We start from the raw sequence: 19,154 nt of genomic DNA, 5'->3' as shown, positions 1-19,154 counted from the left end.
TGTGCGTGCATTAATTTCTTCAGGTATGCACTAAGAAGAGTCTCTCTGCCACCTCCCTGGCCTGACGTATGTCACAATCAAGGGCGTACCGAGGGGGGGGGTGTTTTGGGTGTTCAAACAACCCCCTTTGCCAAAAGGGGGGTGTTTGAGGTGTTCAAACACCTCCCTTGGGCAAAAGGGAGGTGTTTGAGCTATTCAACACCCCTCTTCATCAATGTTTAGATGTTGACAAATGAAACAAAAGCTGTCTTTACCGCTTTTATTTCCGTTTGAATTCCGCCTTTCCTTTCCTTTGCGTTCATTTTTTTTTTCTCTCTCTCTCTTCCTTGTTTTAATGTTTGTGTGGATGATGATACATTATGGAGTTACATAATATCATACGCACTAAAGAACTCGTGTACAGTACGTGTTAATACTACGTTACTGCACCGCGCGCGAAGCTGACGCGCAAACAGTATTCCCGATCCCTGCTTTGCTTTCTGACGGAATCGCGAAGATACATTGCGCATAATGTTCACCGTTTACCGGTATTATACCGTACGCGGTACCGTAAATAAATGATGCATAATATTATGTGTGTACAATGCATGCTGCGCTGCAGCCTATTATAGGCACATTACATGCTAAGTTAGTAGTATCAACTACCAACAGTGGCGTATCTAGGGGGGGGGGGGGGGCAAGGGGGGCACGTGAAAAAAAAAACGAGAAAAAAGAAGAAGAAGAAGAAGAAAAAAACCCTCGCCCGGATGGGGGGAAGGAGAATGGGGGGGGGGGCAGAAAACCAAATCAAACAAGATAAAAACAAAACATGAATTCCATGTTTTGTAACGCTGAAATATAAAAATTTTCGGCTCGCTCGCTACGCCCGCTCGCCAAAATTTATCCCCCCCCCAAAAAAAAAAAAAAAAAAATAAGAAGAACAAAACGTAATGATGACGTGGAAATATAAAAATTTCGGCTCACTCACTCGTAGTAATTTAGAGTATTTTCCAAGTCCTTAGTTTGTTGGCATAAAGCGTTATCTATGAAGCCGTCACTATATCTTGACTAGAATTGTAAGATTTAATAACCAAAAAATGACAAGAATCTCATGTTTTGTAAGGTGAAATACAAAAATTGTCGGCTCGCTCGCTGCGCTCGCTCGCCAAAATTTATCAAAATTTATCAATTTTATATCACCCTCAAAAAAAACCTTTTAAGTGCTCGAAAAAGCATATCAAGTGGACTTTTTTTAAGTCCCTACCGGGATGGGATTGGGGTTGAACACTGTTGGTATAAATCGTTATCTATAAGAACGTCATTATATCTTGATTAGAATTGTCATTCGAAGATTTAATAACCAAAAATGACAAGAATTCCATGTTATGTAAAAAGCTGAAATATAAAAGTTTTCGGCTCGCTCGCTGCACTCGCTCGCCAAAATTCTTCAATATCTATTACATTTAAATCACCCTCAAAAAGACCCCTTCTGCTGTAAGTGCTTGAAAAATCATATCATGTGGACTTTTTTTAAGTCCCTACCGGATGGGGTTGGACACTGTTGGCATAAATCGTTATCTATAAGACCGTCACTATGATTAGGATTGTAATTCGAAGATTTAATAACAAAAAATGACAAGAATTCCATGTTATGTAAAAAGCTAAAATATAAAAATTTTCGGCTCGCTTGCTGCGCTCGCTCGCCAAAATATATCAAAATTTAGGGTTGCCTATCACATTTAAATCACCCTCAAAAGACCCCTCTTAAGTGCTTCAAAAAGCATATCATGAGGACTTTTTTAAAGTCCCTACCGGGATGGGGTTGGGGTTGAACACTTTTTCAGAAATTAGGGGCGCAATTTTCGCGCTTGCCACGGGCGCCGTTTTCCCTAGATACGCCACTGACTACCAAGTACAGTCAGTTTAGCCATGTCTACACCTATCCAAAAACTTGTAGTTATACTAACTACGAGCGCAAAATGCGTTCCCCTAACCACGACAAAACTTCGATGCCGTTCACACCTACATGCAGTTAGCAAAACCTCGAGGTAAAGATAACTACGATAGAAAATAAAGGGCGCCTAGTTTGCCCATAGGGTTGCGCACTATTGTGGAAAAAACTGAGCGTCGTGGTTAACAAAACTCCGTTCACATCTGTCATAGTTTAAGTGCGCTGCCACAGCGCGCTTAAACTACGCGCTTAAACCACGACAATACCCTAAGAAATCTTGTGGTGTTGTCGTGGTGTCTTCGCCTTAAGGTTTTGTCGTGGTTTTCTAAACTACATGCGTCTACACCTACGCTAACTTGGAGTTTAGTGCCTCGTAGTTTACAAAACCTCGAGGTTTAGAAAACCTTAAGGTAAAGGGACCTAGGTGTGAACCTCACTTATAGTAGCCTACTGGAAGCAGCAAGCTCTGGAAGCTCTGGTAGTAGCAAGTTACTTGCTACTCAATGTAATTAGTAATAGCACATGGACTTGGTAATCTTTAGTAATAATTATGAATTTTTTCAATGACTGAAAGTTAAAACTGAAAGATAACTGAGTGTGAGTCTACAAATTGTGGTTGGATGACTTTATTGCGCCTAAAATTCACTAGATATCTAGTTCTAGGAACAGTGGCGTAACTACGGGGGCATGGGGACGTCCCCCCCCCCCCCAATCCGCTGGTAAAAAAAAAAAGAAGAAAAAAGAAAAAAAAAGAAAAAAAAACCTACGAAAATGGTAATTCAAGGGTTAGTAAACTGCTTTTGAAATCGACATGAAAGGATGATCAAGAAAAAAAAAATATTTTTCTAAGATTTCTTTTAACCATATAATTAAAGAGGTATAACATTGTTCGAAATGCCCGGAGACGACAAAAGATTGTGATTCAGCGTGATTCCTGGTTGGCATTTTGAATACAAGCAGGATGTGCGCAGTGTACTCAGAATATCGGAATGGCAAAAAGAGTCTCTGCAATGTTGCGCAATGTTTGATAGGTTGTACACATTTGCTATCAAAGCTTGATCATTGATTTTGCAGTGTTGCTTTACATACTAGTCTATATTAAAATGCCTTGCATTGCCAATAATAAGACTTGACCTTGGCTATTTCCTAACTTTTCCATCTATATGAAACACACACACTCACAAACACAAACAAATTAGGGGATGCTCTATAAAGTGCAGATTTTGGACATCCTTCTCCCGCTTGGTCACTTCGACGCCCCCTAGCTGGTCATACCTCCCCCAATCATGAACATAAACCGACACCCTTGACTACCAGTGGCGGATCCAGGGGGCGCACCGGGCGCCCCCTCCCTCCAATGCGAAAAAAATATACATGTAGCTACAAACGACAGTTTTTGGACCGTAAAATGTCAAAATTTTCAAGCTCGCTCGCTTCGCTGGCTCGCATTTAACCGTTATATGCCATTCTCCTGATGTTACTGACAGTAATTGCCAGTAGTTGCGCCCGGTGCGCCCCCCCCCCCCCAAATTTCCAAAGCGAAAAAATATAGCTACAAACGGCAGTTTTTGGACTGTAAAATGTCAAAATTTTCAAGCTCGCTTCGCTTCGCTCGCTCGCATTTAATCGTTATGCAATTCTCCTGATGTTGCTGTCAGTCATTGCCAGCAGTTGCGCCCGGTGCGCTCCCTCCCCTTAATTTCCAAAGCGAAAAAATATGGCTACAAACGGCAGTTTGGGGACTGTAAAATGTCAAAATTTTCAAGCTCGCTCGCTTCGCTCGCTCGCATTTATTCGTTATGCAATTCTCCTGATGTTGCTGTCAGTAATTGCCAGCAGTTGCGCCCGGTGCGCCCCCTCCCCTCATTTCTAAAGCGAAAAAATATTTTTTAAAAAAAGGCAGTTTGGGGACTGTAAAATGTCAAAATTTTCAAGCTCGCTCGCATTTATGAAAATCGTTATGCAATTCTCTTGATGTTGCTGTCAGTAATTGCCAGCAGTTGCACCCGGTGCGCCCCCTCCCCTTAATTTCTAAAGAGAAAAAATATGGCTACAAACGGCAGTTTGGGGACTGTAAAATGTCAAAGTTTTCAAGCTCGCTCGCTTCGCTCGCTCGCATTTAATCGTTATGCAATTCTCCTGATGTTGCTGTCAGTAATTGCCAGCAATTGCGCCCGGTACGCCCCCTCCCCTTAATTTCTAAAGCGAAAAAATATTTTTTTAAAAAAGGCAGTTTGGGGACTGTAAAATGTCAAAATTTTAAAGCTCGCTCGCTTCGCTCGCTCGCATTTAACCGTTATATGCCATTCTCCTGATGTTACTGACAGTAATTGCCAGTAGTTGCGCCCGGTGCGCCCCCCCCCCCCCCCCCAAATTTCCAAAGCGAAAAAATATAGCTACAAACGGCAGTTTTGGGACTGTAAAATGTCAAAATTTTCAAGCTCGCTTCGCTTCGCTCGCTCGCATTTAATCGTTATGCAATTCTCCTGATGTTGCTGTCAGTCATTGCCAGCAGTTGCGCCCGGTGCGCTCCCTCCCCTTAATTTCCAAAGCGAAAAAATATGGCTACAAACGGCAGTTTGGGGACTGTAAAATGTCAAAATTTTCAAGCTCGCTCGCTTCGCTCGCTCGCATTTATTCGTTATGCAATTCTCCTGATGTTGCTGTCAGTAATTGCCAGCAGTTGCGCCCGGTGCGCCCCCTCCCTTCATTTCTAAAGCGAAAAAATATTTTTTTTAAAAAGGCAGTTTGGGGACTGTAAAATGTCAAAATTTTCAAGCTCGCTCGCATTTAATCGTTATGCAATTCTCTTGATGTTGCTGTCAGTAATTGCCAGCAGTTGCACCCGGTGCGACCCCTCCCCTGAATTTCTAAAGCGAAAAAATATGGCTACAAACGGCAGTTTGGGGACTGTAAAATGTCAAAGTTTTCAAGCTCGCTCGCTTCGCTCGCTCGCATTTAATCGTTATGCAATTCTCCTGATGTTGCTGTCAGTAATTGCCAGCAATTGCGCCCGGTACGCCCCCTCCCCTTAATTTCTAAAGCGAAAAAATATTTTTTTAAAAAAGGCAGTTTGGGGACTGTAAAATGTCAAAATTTTCAAGCTCGCTCGCATTTAATCGTTATGCAATTCTCCTGATGTTGCTGTCAGTAATTGCCAGCAGTTGCACCCGGTGCGCCCCCTCCCCTTATTTCTAAAGCGAAAAAAATATTTTTAAAAAAACGGCAGTTTGGGGACTGTAAAATGTCAAAATTTTCAAGCTCGCTCGCTCCGCTCGCTCGCATTTAATCGTTATGCAATTCTCCTGATGTTGCTGTCAGTAATTGCCAGCAGTTGCACCCGGTGCGCCCCCTCCCCTTAATTTCTAAAGCGAAAAAATATGGCTACAAACGGCAGTTTGGGGACTGTAAAATGTCAAAATTTTCAAGCTCGCTCGCTTCGCTCGCTCGCATTTAATCGTTATGCCATTCTCCTGATGTTGCTGTCAGTAATTGCCAGCAGTTGCGCCCGGTACGCCCCCTCCCCTTAATTTCTAAAGCGAAAAAAATATAGCTACAAACGGCAGTTTTGGGACTGTAAAATGTCAACAATTTCAAGCTCGCTCGCTTCGCTCGCTCGCATTTAATCGTTATGCAATTCTCCTGATGTTGCTGTCAGTAATTACCAGCAGTTGCGCCCGGTGCGCCCCCTCCCCTTAATTTCTAAAGCGAAAAAATATAGCTACAAACGGCAGTTTGGGGACTTAAAATGTCAAAATTTTCAAGCTCGCTCGCTTCGCTCGCTCGCATTTAATCGTTATGCCATTCTCCTGATGGTACTGCCAGCAACTGCCAGCAGTTGCACCCGGTGCAACCCCCTTAATTTCCAAAGCAAATATATATATATAATATATACATATATTATTATATATAGCTACAAACGGCAGTTTGGGGACTGTAAAATGTCAAAATTTTCAAGCTCGCTCGCTCCGCTCGCTCGCATTTAATTGTACAGTTATGCAATTCTGATGTTGCTTCCAATGTCTTGACCCACGGTACGCCACTGAACACCCCCCTTTAAAAAATCCTGGGTACGCCTATGGCCACAATGTTTACACTAGCAGTGCGCACTCAATCAGTTGTTACAAGTGCGTCACGCGCTACTATACGCGCTGTCAATGCTGTAAACAACTTCTAGTTCGGGCCGCGGGCTGCCACAACAGCCGGCGGCCTTTTTTGTGCATAACAGTACGTGGCGTACGTATACTGTTATACGTACGTACAGTACTTATGTGCGGGATTTCCGAGTGCGACGTGCGTAAATGTTTGGGACGAGCACCTTCGGACATCTTGACTTTTGAGCGAGTGCTACATGTAGCTGACTGGTATTGACCCATAAAGGTACGTGAATAATGTTGTTAGTTTTCGACCCATTTTATAAAACAAATGATGCACAGGATTATTTCGTGGCGTTAGTGAAGGTGCGGCGCACTCTCGAGTATTGACAACGGTTGCAAACATGCACTCGGCTGCGCCTCGAGCATGTCGCACCATTGTCAATACTCTCGAGCGCGCCGCACCTTCACTAACACACTCTATCCTGTGCATCATTTGTATAACAACATCTTCAAAGACAGCGCGTCTCAGGCAAAGACACACGTCACCTGAGACGCGCTGTCCCTGAAGCCGCTGCTATACAAATGATGCACAGGATAGAGTGTGTTAGTGAAGGTGCGGCGCACTCGAGAGTATTGACAATGGTGCGACATGCACGAGGCGCAGCCGAGTGCATGTTTGCAACCGTTGTCAATACTCGAGAGAGCGCCGCACCTTCACTAACGCCACGAAATAATCCTGTGCATCATTTGTTTTATAAAATGGGTCGAAAACTAACAGCATTATTCACGTACCTTTGTGGGACAATACCAGTCAGCTACATGTAGCACTCGCTCAAAAGTCAAGATGTCCGAAGATGTTCGTCCCAAACATTCAACGCACGTCGCACTCGGAAATCCCGCACATATAGTACTGTACGTACGTATAAGAGTATACGTACGCCACGTACGTATGCACAAGAAAGGCCGCCGGCTGTTGTGGCAGCCCACGGCCCGAACTAGAAGTTGTTTACAGGATTGACAGCGCGTATAGTAGCGCGTGACGCACTTGTAACAACTGATTGAGTGCGCACTGCTAGTGTAAACATTGTGACGTACGTCAGGCCAGGGAGGTGGAAGAGAGACTCTTCTTAGAGTGCATACCTGAAGAAATTAATGCACGCACACGTGACTCATTTCAGCGCTTCCAATTGGCTACATTCTTGAACCCATTTTATAATGTTGTTTATCAAGCGTCAAGGCCAAGGCAGCGCGTCTCAGGTGATGTGCGTATACGCTTTAGGACCGCGCGCTGTCCATTTGTTTTGTACAGGATTAGCGCGCACTTTCGTGTCTTATTAGTTAAGCGTCTTTGGTTTAAAGCCCAAAGAAAGTTCTGGTACGCCTGCAAAAGTTGTCAAATTTTGCTCCAAAATGTGAACGTATGCCTAGGAAATGTGCGGAATAACGCTGTCATAACAAGATATTCGATGGGTAACGACGAAAATGGGAAATATTAACCAAAAACGTTCAGTCTCAGAACCAAAGAGATTATACCACAAGAGGGCGTAGTCCAGTGGGGAGGCAGCCGCGCGAGGGAGCTGCCATTTTGCGTTGTGGGAGCCGCCATTGCACGGATCCTGTACAATTATTAATCAGTAGGTGGCAGCGCACTGTGTAATGCGCGCTCGACTTGAATATTCGGCGCAGTGACCTTGCGTTGTTTTATTGTGACGTCACAATGGTCATGTTGAAGCGTCATAATGGTGCTGATGTTGTTTGAGTTTATGGCGTGAGTGGGAATGTACGCAAAACAAACGTCATAATGCTCAAGTACTGTCTAGTCTACACCCAAGTTCCCACTGTTTATTTTGCGAATAACAAAAAGGTCTGGACTCTACCAAATGGTTCAATTGATTATGATATCATCGTAGAAACTAATATTTAAACAATTAATCACATTGTGATTCTGAAAATTAAAATGTGTAATGAAGAATAACATATCATTCCACATATGATATGAGAAGATATGACTTGAACGTAGACTTAGATCCAGTGCCAGGAGCTGAGTGTGCGCTCCCTCTTCAATTTTGGACGCACTATTTGTACGCACGCGTATGGCGACTACTTACTCTATAGGTATAATCTCTTTGCTCAGAACTTACCCGAACGGGGTCAGGCTAGACTCGGACTCGGGGATAACTCGGCCTCGCTTTGTTTGACGGCGGGATGAATTGTATTGGTTGTCCCTCTGGATTGTACAGCGTTGTACCATGCATATGGGAGCGGCCTGTATAAACTACATTGTACATAGCGTTCTGGCTACTCGCAGTAATGGTCCGAGTTGTTACAACGCGCGCATCAAAAACCTCTTTGGCGCGCATGCAAAATTAGTGTGCGCCTCGGCCTCTCAAGCACCTCTAAAAACAATCAAAGACGCTTGATAAACAACAACAAAAACTTCAAAGACCGCGCGTCTCAGCAACTGAGGTGATGTGCGTATTTAGTAGGCTTGAGGACATTGCGCTGTCCATTTGTTTTGTACAGGATTAGCACGCACTTTCCTGTCTGCTCAGTAAGGCCTCGTTTGGTACCCGTAGTATTATAGAGTATTATAGAATGGGTAGCGAGAATCCTGCAATCTGATTGGTCGAGAGCTATGTGTTCATTTTTACTGGCTGCACGCTGAGTCACAGTGGTAAACATGTTATCGCGCACTTAGCAAGAGTACGCGTACTTGTAACAAAGGTTCGCGCAATAAAGCAAGCGTTCGCGCACTCAGCTTGGCCATGCATCCAGTAAAAACTTATGCATGGCTTGCCATGCATCCAGTAAAAACGGTAAGTACGGGTATGCATGCCCTTTACGGAAAGCCAAAAGGAAATGCATCCAGTAATTTTGTCATCGGGTAACACGATAGAAAACTGGGTTTTTGACAAGAAAATTACCCATTCTATAAATCAAATGACGCACATGTCTTTTCGTGCGTCAGTCGGAATATAGTGTGCATGCGGTAACTATGGAATTTAGCCTAAACCCACTCGGCTTCGCCTCGTGGGTTAAGCATTCCATAGTTACCTTATGCACACAATTCCGACTGACGCACTCAGACCTGTGCGTCATTTGTATACTGATGAACATGGCGATCACGAACTGTGTAAATTGTCTGAAATAGGGTCGAGTTTTCCCTGAGACCGAGTTAGTCTGGAGCTTTCTGGAATAAAAGTCGGTCTACCGACTTTTATTATTTTTCTGAAAATACTCCAAAACGACTCATCATTCCGGCAAACCGCGTCAGCCAGGTAAGTTTCTTTGTAGACTCTTTCGATATATTGCAAGCAAATATGAAATGGTGCCAGACGGGTTCTCAGGCCCTTACCAGAACTTTGTTTTCACTTTAAACTAGGGCGAGGCGCGCTGTGCAGCTGAGGGTTTATGACGTAACAAAGGCTTTTATATTGGGAAATCGGGCGGCTTTCAGCACACAATGCAGTACGTGTGGGTGGATATCACTGATCTCTGTGGAAGAACAAGATCAGTGCGGGTGGAAATGGGCTACATGCTTTGCGGAGGTCTGCGCTCTCAGAGTGCTTCTCTAGTTTGTTAGTTGGTTGGTTCGTTCTTCCGTTCGTTCGTTTGTCCGTGTGCAAAATAACTCAAAAAGTAGTTAACGGATTGAAATGAAACTTGCAGGAAAGGTTGAGAATGACACAAGTAACAAACGATTAACTTTTGGCAGTGATCCGATAATTTTGGGGAATTTATGAAGGATTTTTTATATTTTGGCAGGTAGGGTCTGCAAGAATCTTCAGTCTATTGAAGGAGGCAGACTTAATCAGAAGAAGAAGGGTCAATGAACTTGGGAGTTAAGGCTGCGCGTATTTGAGGTTTGCATGCGCGCACTAAAGTGCGTGCTCTAGTTTCTGCCAGGGCGAGGCGCGCGGTGCAGCTGAGGGTTCATGACGTAACAAAGGCTGCTATATTGGGAAATTGGGCGGCTTTCAGCACACAATGCCAGTGCCGTATGTAAAGAGAGTCTGGCCAACTCATGAATTGGACGCCATGTCGTTACCCAGCGGACAGTGCGCTTAAGGTTTTAGCGCGTGCGCTTGGGGGACTAGCTTGTACGCGCAGGCGTCCCAAAGGCGCCAGGGACATACTAGCCGGGTTCACACGTACACCAATTAGCGGGATACAAATCTCGAGATTTGCATCGTGATCGTCATCCCGAGTTTTTTGCACGTGTGGACAGAAAAAACCCGAAAATTAGCGGGATAAGCATCGCGATGCTAATCCCAAGAAATCTTGCGCTGGTTCGTCAATTAGCGGGATAATTGGCCCCGCGCTGGTACGTGTGAACGGTCGGGATTAGAATCTCGAGTTTTTATATCCCATCATGCAATGCGCACATCACAACAGCGAGGCCTCTGCGAAGAGGTCCTTCACCTCTTTGGCGCACCAAAACAACAGCGCGCGAACCACACCACTGACGCGTAAAAGACAATGGGCAAAGAAAAGTGAGCGCAGGCAGTGATAGAGAAGGGCGCTGCGTGACCCAGTTTGCAGGCTTTGCTGTTATCTCTATCGGCAATTAGCGGGATGATTCGGTACGTGTGGACGCTCGCCAAATTAGCGGGATACCGATCGCGATCGCTATCCCGCTAATTTGGTACGTGTGGACGCTCGCAAAAAAAAAAAAAAAAAAAAAAATCGAGATGTGGATCGCGATCGTCATCCCGCTATTTTGTACGTGTGAACCCGGCTACTTAACTGTCTGCAATGCTTGACTTTTTTTTTTTCTCAGAGAGGGAGAGAGAGAAAGGGGGTAGGTTGGGGGAGGGACATTCTTTCATTCCAACCATATTGAACAAAGCCAACTATCATGGCAATCATTCTTACACATTCAAGTAGACACAAAGACAGAGGTACATAAACATGATAAATAATACGCATAATTCCTTTATAGGAATATTATGATAAATTGCTGTAAAAATAAGAAGTTACAGTGAGCCGTGTCAATAACTATCACCAGACTGTATGCTATACATTGTATTTAGCAAGTTGTCCAGGTAACAAGATTGTTGTATAACAAAATGATATATAAATTTACAATTCTAGCTGTGCACAGACGATAGACGAATTCCACAATTGTTAATGATTCGCACGTACATAACCATCAATTACCCTCCTATTTACTCCTATATGTATGAAACTGACATGAAGGCCTACTAGTAATTCAAAAGGAATACACCTATGTACAATGTACAACATGACAACGTCATCGATAAGGGCGTATTAAGGTATGTAAAATCATCTCAAATTGTTTTAAAATGATTTAAAGAGAAAGATCTGAAATTGAACTAAGCACAAGACAGTACCTGGATTACATTATGAGGGATATCCTCGGTGGCATCCGCACCAAATTAGAACTATATTGCCATGATCATTGACTGGATATTAAGTAAGTAAAAAAAAAAAAAAAAAAAAAACAAATGAAAATGTCCTATACAAGATAATGGCGACTGGTAGACCTCCGCCATATTGTTCTCTTAACAGGTCTGGAGTACGTCTTTCCAATGTTACACGACAGTTTCACATACTTGGTAGAAAAAAAAATGGCGTGTTTGTCACAAAATTTAATGCGTCGAGTGTTTAATTTCCTTAATCTAGGTGTGAATGGATGGACTTTTATTGTTAAAGACTCGCAGACTGAGCAAGTTTTAAGGAATTTGAGCATTTTCACTTCGACTAATCTCTTTTTATGACAATTCAAATACTTTGAGCGGTCATTTTAAAAATATGGGGAAAATCCTGTCATGTTAGTATTTCACTTGACCTTTGACCATCATAGCCAAAATCTGTCCGTACGTGTCATTGTGGAGTGATGGTGACATGCAAATACTATTTTTTTTTTTATGCATTGGGTAATCCCCAAGGTAAGGAGGAACTGCGTAATAATATTTCAACAATAGATCACACCTGTAGATAATAGAATTTCAACATTTTCCTGACATTGATTCTTTGACCTGTAAAATGAATCTCGCCTGGAACAGAAACGAGTTGCTACTCGATGACCAGTTTTCTGGCCGCACTCTCATTTCCCACTTTTTCCTTCCTTTTGGATCTGCTTTCTCGTCGCACTCTGATTTCCCACTTTTTCCTTCCTTTTGGATCTGTCGGAAAGCGGTGTGCCATTACACTTGTGCCAGGTCGTTTCATGCAACGCCATGCTGCGCAGGAAGGCATGACGAATCTTCAGTTTATCGCGGTAAGATAATAATATCAAAATATATTTCGTGTATACCTTCTACTTCAAGAAAGTAGACAACGGCAATGACAATTATTATCCCCACTGCACCGTGACCAATATTGGGGACGTCCTAAAGGCAAGCAATATTAGCGCGTAGCTGCGCAAAATGAACAATGGGCACTGCGTGTGAGCTATGCTCGCGCCCGCGTAATTGACTTTGGTAACGACATGGCGCCTGTAGATCATGGGATCAGCTTTTGACCAATCACAGGCTTCAAATCTCATAAGCCGAAAACCGAATTGGCCAGACTCTCTTTATATACGGCACTGCACAATGCAGTATACGTATGGGCGGAAATCAAAGACGCTTGCTACTATCTTTGGTGGAAATCACTGATCTCTGTGGAAGAACAAGATAAGTGCGGATGGAAATGGGCCGCATGCTTGGCGGAGGTCTGCGCTCTCAGAGTGCTTCTCTAGTTTCTTTTGTTTTAAAAATCTAAAATCCTATTTGTTTAGTAGTGCATTCTGAAGACCAGTCCCTTTTGAAGACAGACTTTCATGTCCTTTTTTTTTTTTTGCTTCTTCATCTTCTTCTATTACGGTGTTGTACTTGCATCTTCAGTCTTTTAGCTTCGATTTAAACCGCCTTGAGCATTTAATTAAAGTGGAGAATGGCGCTATAGAAATTGTATATTATTATTATTATTATTATTATTATTATTATTATTAACGGAAAAAAAAATAATAAAGGGGGCGCGCCCGGTGCGCCACCGCCAGGATCCGCCTCTGACGCGAAAATACACACAGCATAGTCGAATAATAATAATGCTTCGGCATAACACTTAAAATTCGATTCTGTTTTTCCAATCATATCAATTGTGTCAATATAGATTCCTGTTGACGGAGCAAATCGGATGGAGGGGTCTGTCAAGGGCAACATCGTCTTCAAAAATCATAAAAGAAAGAATAACAATGACAAAAGTGTAGGTTGTGCGATCCCCTGAGACAGGGTGGAGACTAACTTGATGTGATAATCTTTGTATCCTATAAAGCAATATTTTGCACCTTAGATTTTGTTGAGGGGTTAGGAAATATTAGATACAAGGGTCTGTATTTTTCTCTTCCTCCCTTCCTCACTCTAAGCGATGTGAATTAGTGAATCTAAGACAAAATGTCCCCAAGTTATGAAAATGCGTTCAAAGTGTGTTCAACGTTCATTCCATGCCTATATGAATTAGGGAACCTACAGCTTCCCAAGCGTATAGCTTAGGCCCCATCATACTTGTGGCATTCTCAGATGATATGACCATACATTGTGTCAAGTATGTTTTGTTTTGTTTCTTTTCTTCTTCAATCAACAGACATGATTGTACATATCTTGTATTCTTGTTTTACTGTCAAATCATTTTGTAATCTCATCATTGAGAGAGTGGAAATATGAAAATAAACCTGAACTTGAACTTGAACTTGAACGTGGCCTTAGATATTTAACAGTTAAAAAAAAAACTTATGCAAAATTGATGTATCTGTATGCTATGACAGGTAGGGTGTCCTCCAGAGATAATGGAAGTGAAGATACTAATGATAAAGACAATGCTGACAATGATAACAGTAATCTAAATATTCGTAAAGAGTGGATAAAGACCGAAGAAGGAAACAAGAGAATGCGCAAATGTGGTCTTCAAACCTGACAGAAATGAATTCGTCCACAGCAGTTGGTACACTCCAGGTCACAATTTCACAGGTGCGTGTGGTGTACTGATTCCCGATGTTTCCGGTACAGTACTTGAATCTTGGACTTGCTCCGTCTGGTCAAAGAAGCAGAGTTTATGTCAAAATATGCAAGTAGCGAAGAATTTACGTAAGATGCCCCTCTTTTCAGTTAGATTCTACATGATACATGTAGATTTCTGAGTTACCAATTATCATTTAATCTATTGGACTCCATTCCCACCAGCGAAAAGATTTGTAATGTTTGGGTGGGAAAAATTTGGAGTGACAAAAAAAAGATTAAACAAATAATCATCAAAAACGAAACAAACATAGAAATAAACAAGAAGCATAAAAGAAGTAGGGAAAAACAAGACGTCTGTAATTGATGGATTTTTACTACAATTGATCGTTTTGCCTTCTAATGATCTACCTAGAGGAGTAATGCTATCGAAGTGAGATATATAGATCGACAACTGTCATCTGACAAGAGTAAAATTTAAAAAACTGTATGATTCAAGATCCAAATACGTGAATGTTTGACAATGCAATCCTTCCTATCTCTTCTTCAATTGGGTCCAGAGTTAGGTATTTGTTTGGTTTTCAGTGCAAAATGCTTTGTCCACGTGTTTTGAGTTCCTGTCTTTGTCATTGGCATTCATGTATAAAGTGGGAAATCAGTGTTTGGGAAAACTGAATCATCAATGTAACAATAGAGGGAAATTTTGACAATGTGTAATTGTTTGGAATTAAAATTAACAGACCGGGGAGTCCCGATGGATTGTTTACAGCAGCCCTATTATGCAATAATTGAACACCATGTTTGCACCTCCTTAATTTCGGAGTGAATGTAAACGGTTCTACCTGCCAGACCCGAGGTGGCACCTAACTAACTGTCACGATGTAGGCCTACTAAGACCCCGTTTACAGTGCGAGGCTCGGCCGCGGCCGAGCCGCGGCCAAGCCCAGCCCCGCTTCAGTGTAAACGCGCAAAAGGCCAAATGCGAGGCCAAAATTGGCCTCGCATTTGGCCTCGCTCTGGAGGTGGTCTCGGCCGCGGCCGAGCCGCGGCCGAGCCCGGCCTCTTCTTGGTGTAAACGCAAACTGGGCCAAATGCGAGGCCAATTGCGCGGCCAATTTTAGTCTGGCTTCCAAACCCTCTGCCTGTATCTTTCGCTATTCAGGATATTAACCCCCTCAACGTGGAAAACTAGTATAGTTTAAGGTGGTTTTGTCCTGCAAAGGATTTTTTCCTTCGGCAAAGGCCTTTGCCCGAACGGCGACTTCGTCGCCACGGAATTCATTTGGCAAAGGGTCTGAAAACCAGACAATTCCAAATTGCGTTTGTTTACAAGCAGAGCGCCACTTACGACAAAATATTGAAAGGTTTGAATCAAAAGCGCGGCCGAGCCCAGCAGTGTAAACGGACAAAATTGCGAGGCTCGGCCGCGCAATCGAGGCCGGACTCGGCCGCGGCCGAGCCGCGGCCGAGCCCGGCCCCGCACTGTAAACGGGGTCATAGTTAAAAGGTGGCGGGAACTGGCATGTGCTTACTGTGCATAAAATGGCAGGATGTGGTTGACGGTAGGCCATTTTAAAGAATGATTTCGGCTCTCCAAGCTATGTACGTACATATGACATGTATGATTTCAGTTTATTGATACCTCTGGAAAGGTGGTGTAATTTATTTATTTATCTATTTTATTTATTTTATTTTATTTATTTATTTCCAATCTTTTGTCTTTTTATCTATTTTATTTATTTTATTTTATTTATTTATTTCTAATCTTTAGTCCATTCACCAATACATGGTGGTCTTCCATGGAGCCCTGAATAATATTGATGAACATATGTACATTAAAATTAATAGCAAAACGTATATGCAGAAGATGACATATACAGTGTAGATACATACCAGCATACTGTACATTGCAAAGTAACATTAAAAAGTACATGCCACAGCAAGAGTTCACCAGAATGCCGAAATAACAATTAAAACGCTATTATACAGGAATGATAAAGCCCAGAATGAATTTCGTGTGTTACTTACAAATAGCAACTTTCCTTAAAACAATCTCTTAAATGAATACATGGAAGAAGCTGATCTAATTGAATGATCTAGCCTGTTCCATTCAAGTACAGAGGATACGATTGGGCTGCACTTGTGACAATCAGAGCGAAATCTTGGCACACGTAGATTTCTACTGTCTATTAGTCTTGTATGATGTTCATGTACATCACTAGGCTTAACTAAGTGCACCTGAAGGTACGAAGGTGCTAAGTTATGGACGCATTTATATATCATCCTAACGCGGCTGAAATCAAAACGTTTGTCTAGTGTCATCCATTTAAGATTTTTGAATAAATCAACCGACTGTGTGTCATATGTTTTGTCCAAAATTATTCTTGCTGCCCTCTTTTGTATTTTTTCTAGCTTAGTTGTATGGGATTGAAATCTGTTTGACCAAACAGCAGAATAGTAATCAAATTGTGGTAACACTAGACTATTATAAAGTAATTCTAGGGATTGTTGGGGCAAAAAGGCCTTCGCTCTATTTATCATGCAGACACTTTTTTGGGTACGTTTACATAAATTTGTTTAGACCATTTCAGTTCTTCATCTATTAAAACACCTAAACATTTAGTGAACTGAACTCTTTTAATCCGACTACCATCTAATGAAACACTGAAATTTTCAATTTTCCCGAGATTAGCACGGGAGCCGATAATCATGACAGAAGTTTTGTCAGTGTTAAGGACGAGCCGATTTTTCTTAATCCACCCCATTACTTTATTTAGTGCAACAGTTATCTTTTCTTCTAAAACTGTTGCGTCATTAGCACTGACAGTGAGGGTCGCATCGTCAGCATATACATATCTATAACACCTTCTGAAGTACACTCGGGTAGACTGTTGACATAAATTGAAAATAAAAGGGGACCAAGTATTGACCCTTGAGGTACACCCAATTTAATAGTTGAAGGGTGGGACTTGGCTCCTTTGAATTGCGTCACTTGCTGTCTGTCACTTAAATAGGATTTTAACCAATCTACAGTCGTCTTGCTACACCCTATACACTTTAATTTATGTAAAAGTAGGTCATGATCTACAGTGTCAAATGCCTTCCGAAGATCTATGAAGGCAACTCCAGAAATTTGATTATTATCTATATTCAAAGACCACTGATTCACAAGTTTTGCAAGAGCAGTTGATGTGGAATGAAATGGTCTAAAACCAGATTGATTAGGGTGTAGTAAATCATTCGCATTCATGAATTCGCTCAGTTGTTGATGTACGGTCCTTTCGATAATTTGACTCACTGTTGGTAAGATTGGGATGGGGCGGTAGTTATTCAACGAAGAAATATCTCCTGCTTTAAATATTGGTACTACCCGAGCCTTTTTCCATTCACGTGGAACAACTCCCGTAGACAGGGATTAAATTTTGTTGATAATATTGCAAAGAGATTCTGCAATAACATTCTTAGTCATCTTTAAAAGTTTGCAGCCGATGTGATCTTCTCCGGTTGTTTTATCTACGCCAAGAAGCTCGATCTGTCTCAATACCAAATCTCTCGTTATCATACTTAAATTGAATTGAGAATGAGATGGAACAAAGCCTTTGTCCTCATTTAATATCATTTGAGAAGTATTCCTCTGCAGGTCTTTTGTAATTTTAGTAGCATTAGATATGAAAAAATTGTTGAATGCTTCAGCAATACTTGCGTTGTCCGATACTTCTGCATCATCAACCTTTATGGTATTGGGAGAAATGGGTGATGATTTAGGCGTAAGTTCCCTCAAGCTCTTCCACATTTTCTTACTGTTGTTATGATTTTGTAAAATTTGGTCAGTGTTATACTGTTTTTATCTTATTCTCATGAGATGAGTAACTTTGTTTTTTGGATATTTATAGGTATTCCAAAGATCATCACTATTGTTAGTTTTAGCAGCTTTGAGAACTTTATCACGTTCCGCCATGAGCTTAACAATCTCATCAGATATCCATGGACATGCATGTTTTCTTATCCGCTTTTTGCGCAAAGGTATGTGCTTGTTGATAACATCATTGAAAAGAGTCAACCACATATCCCACGCATCATCAACGTCGTCTATATCTTTTATATCTTTTATTTATTTATTTTTTTGAGCACTTCTCAAATCACTACAAAATTCCTCTTCATTAAGATTTTTAAATGAGCGAAAGTCCGCACATTCAGATTTTTGATGGATCTTTGCACTGAAGTCCCGAATAGCATATACCAAATAATGATCACTAATGCTAGTCTCAAATATTCCCCATTCACTGTAAAGTTCTTTGTCTGATATCAAATCAATTAAAGTAGAAGCAGTATTTGTAACTCTTGTGGCAGTAATTAACTGACTTAGTCCGTACATATTTGTATAAAACATAACTTTTTCGGCATTCACATCATGTTGGTGTGGCATATAATTACAATTGAAATCACCTAATATAATACAACTCATATGTTCCGAAAGAGCAGAGTCCAAAGTCCTGTCTAATTCGTCAAAGAAATCAACGTGAGAATTCGGAGGTCTGTAAAATTCCCCTACAAGGATGGAAGGCTTATTTGGATAATGCAATTCAAACCAATGGCATTCTAAAGTAGATGAATTCAAATCGTCTCTTATTTTATAGTTGAATCTTTTGGAAATATATACAACCACACCGCCACCATGTCTTGTACGGTCTCTACGTAATAGGACATAATCATCGATATGCAATTCAGAATCATCAATCATGGAATCACAAAATGTCTCATTCAAACCAATGACATCAAGTGATGTATGTCTCAGAAGTAATCTAAGTTCATCAATTTTAGAAATTAAACTACGAATATTCAAATGGGCAAATTTTAGACCCCTCTTTCTGAGTGGAGTAATTGAACCATTCATCAAATTATTAATTTTACTTTTGATTTGTTCATGTGGTCGCTCCTGAAGAGCATTTTATGCTTCGCCAGTGTTAACATTATCATTGCAATTCAAATTTTCGGTACAAACTTTCAAAGCACTGTTAGAAATTGGTTGTGATTTTGACTTCAATAAACGAGAACCCGCACGATGTTCACCGAAGTTAGAGCGGAAAGTTAACAGCATGTTGCCGTCACGAGACGTAGATGCTCGTGCCACCCCTGTTGAGCTTTTGTCAGTGGAAGCCACGAGTG

The 19,154-nt window shown here is 41.6% G+C and overlaps 1 protein-coding gene across 1 annotated transcript in view; it reads right to left on the bottom strand.

Moving 5' to 3' along the window:
* LOC140243351 (sushi repeat-containing protein SRPX-like) overlaps positions 1-19,154 on the bottom strand; it is a 77,700-nt gene that overhangs the window by 26,734 nt on the left and 31,812 nt on the right. The window contains exon 5 of the mRNA XM_072323025.1: positions 13,944-14,064. Within this exon, the coding sequence (XP_072179126.1) occupies positions 13,944-14,064 (121 nt within the window). The remainder of the gene's footprint in view (positions 1-13,943; positions 14,065-19,154) is intronic.

Source organism: Diadema setosum, chromosome 20 (assembly GCF_964275005.1).
Source record: "Diadema setosum chromosome 20, eeDiaSeto1, whole genome shotgun sequence".
Taxonomy (NCBI): domain Eukaryota; kingdom Metazoa; phylum Echinodermata; class Echinoidea; order Diadematoida; family Diadematidae; genus Diadema; species Diadema setosum.
The sequence above is the reverse complement of the archived record's forward strand: the minus strand, read 5'-3'. Positions and strand labels throughout refer to the sequence as shown.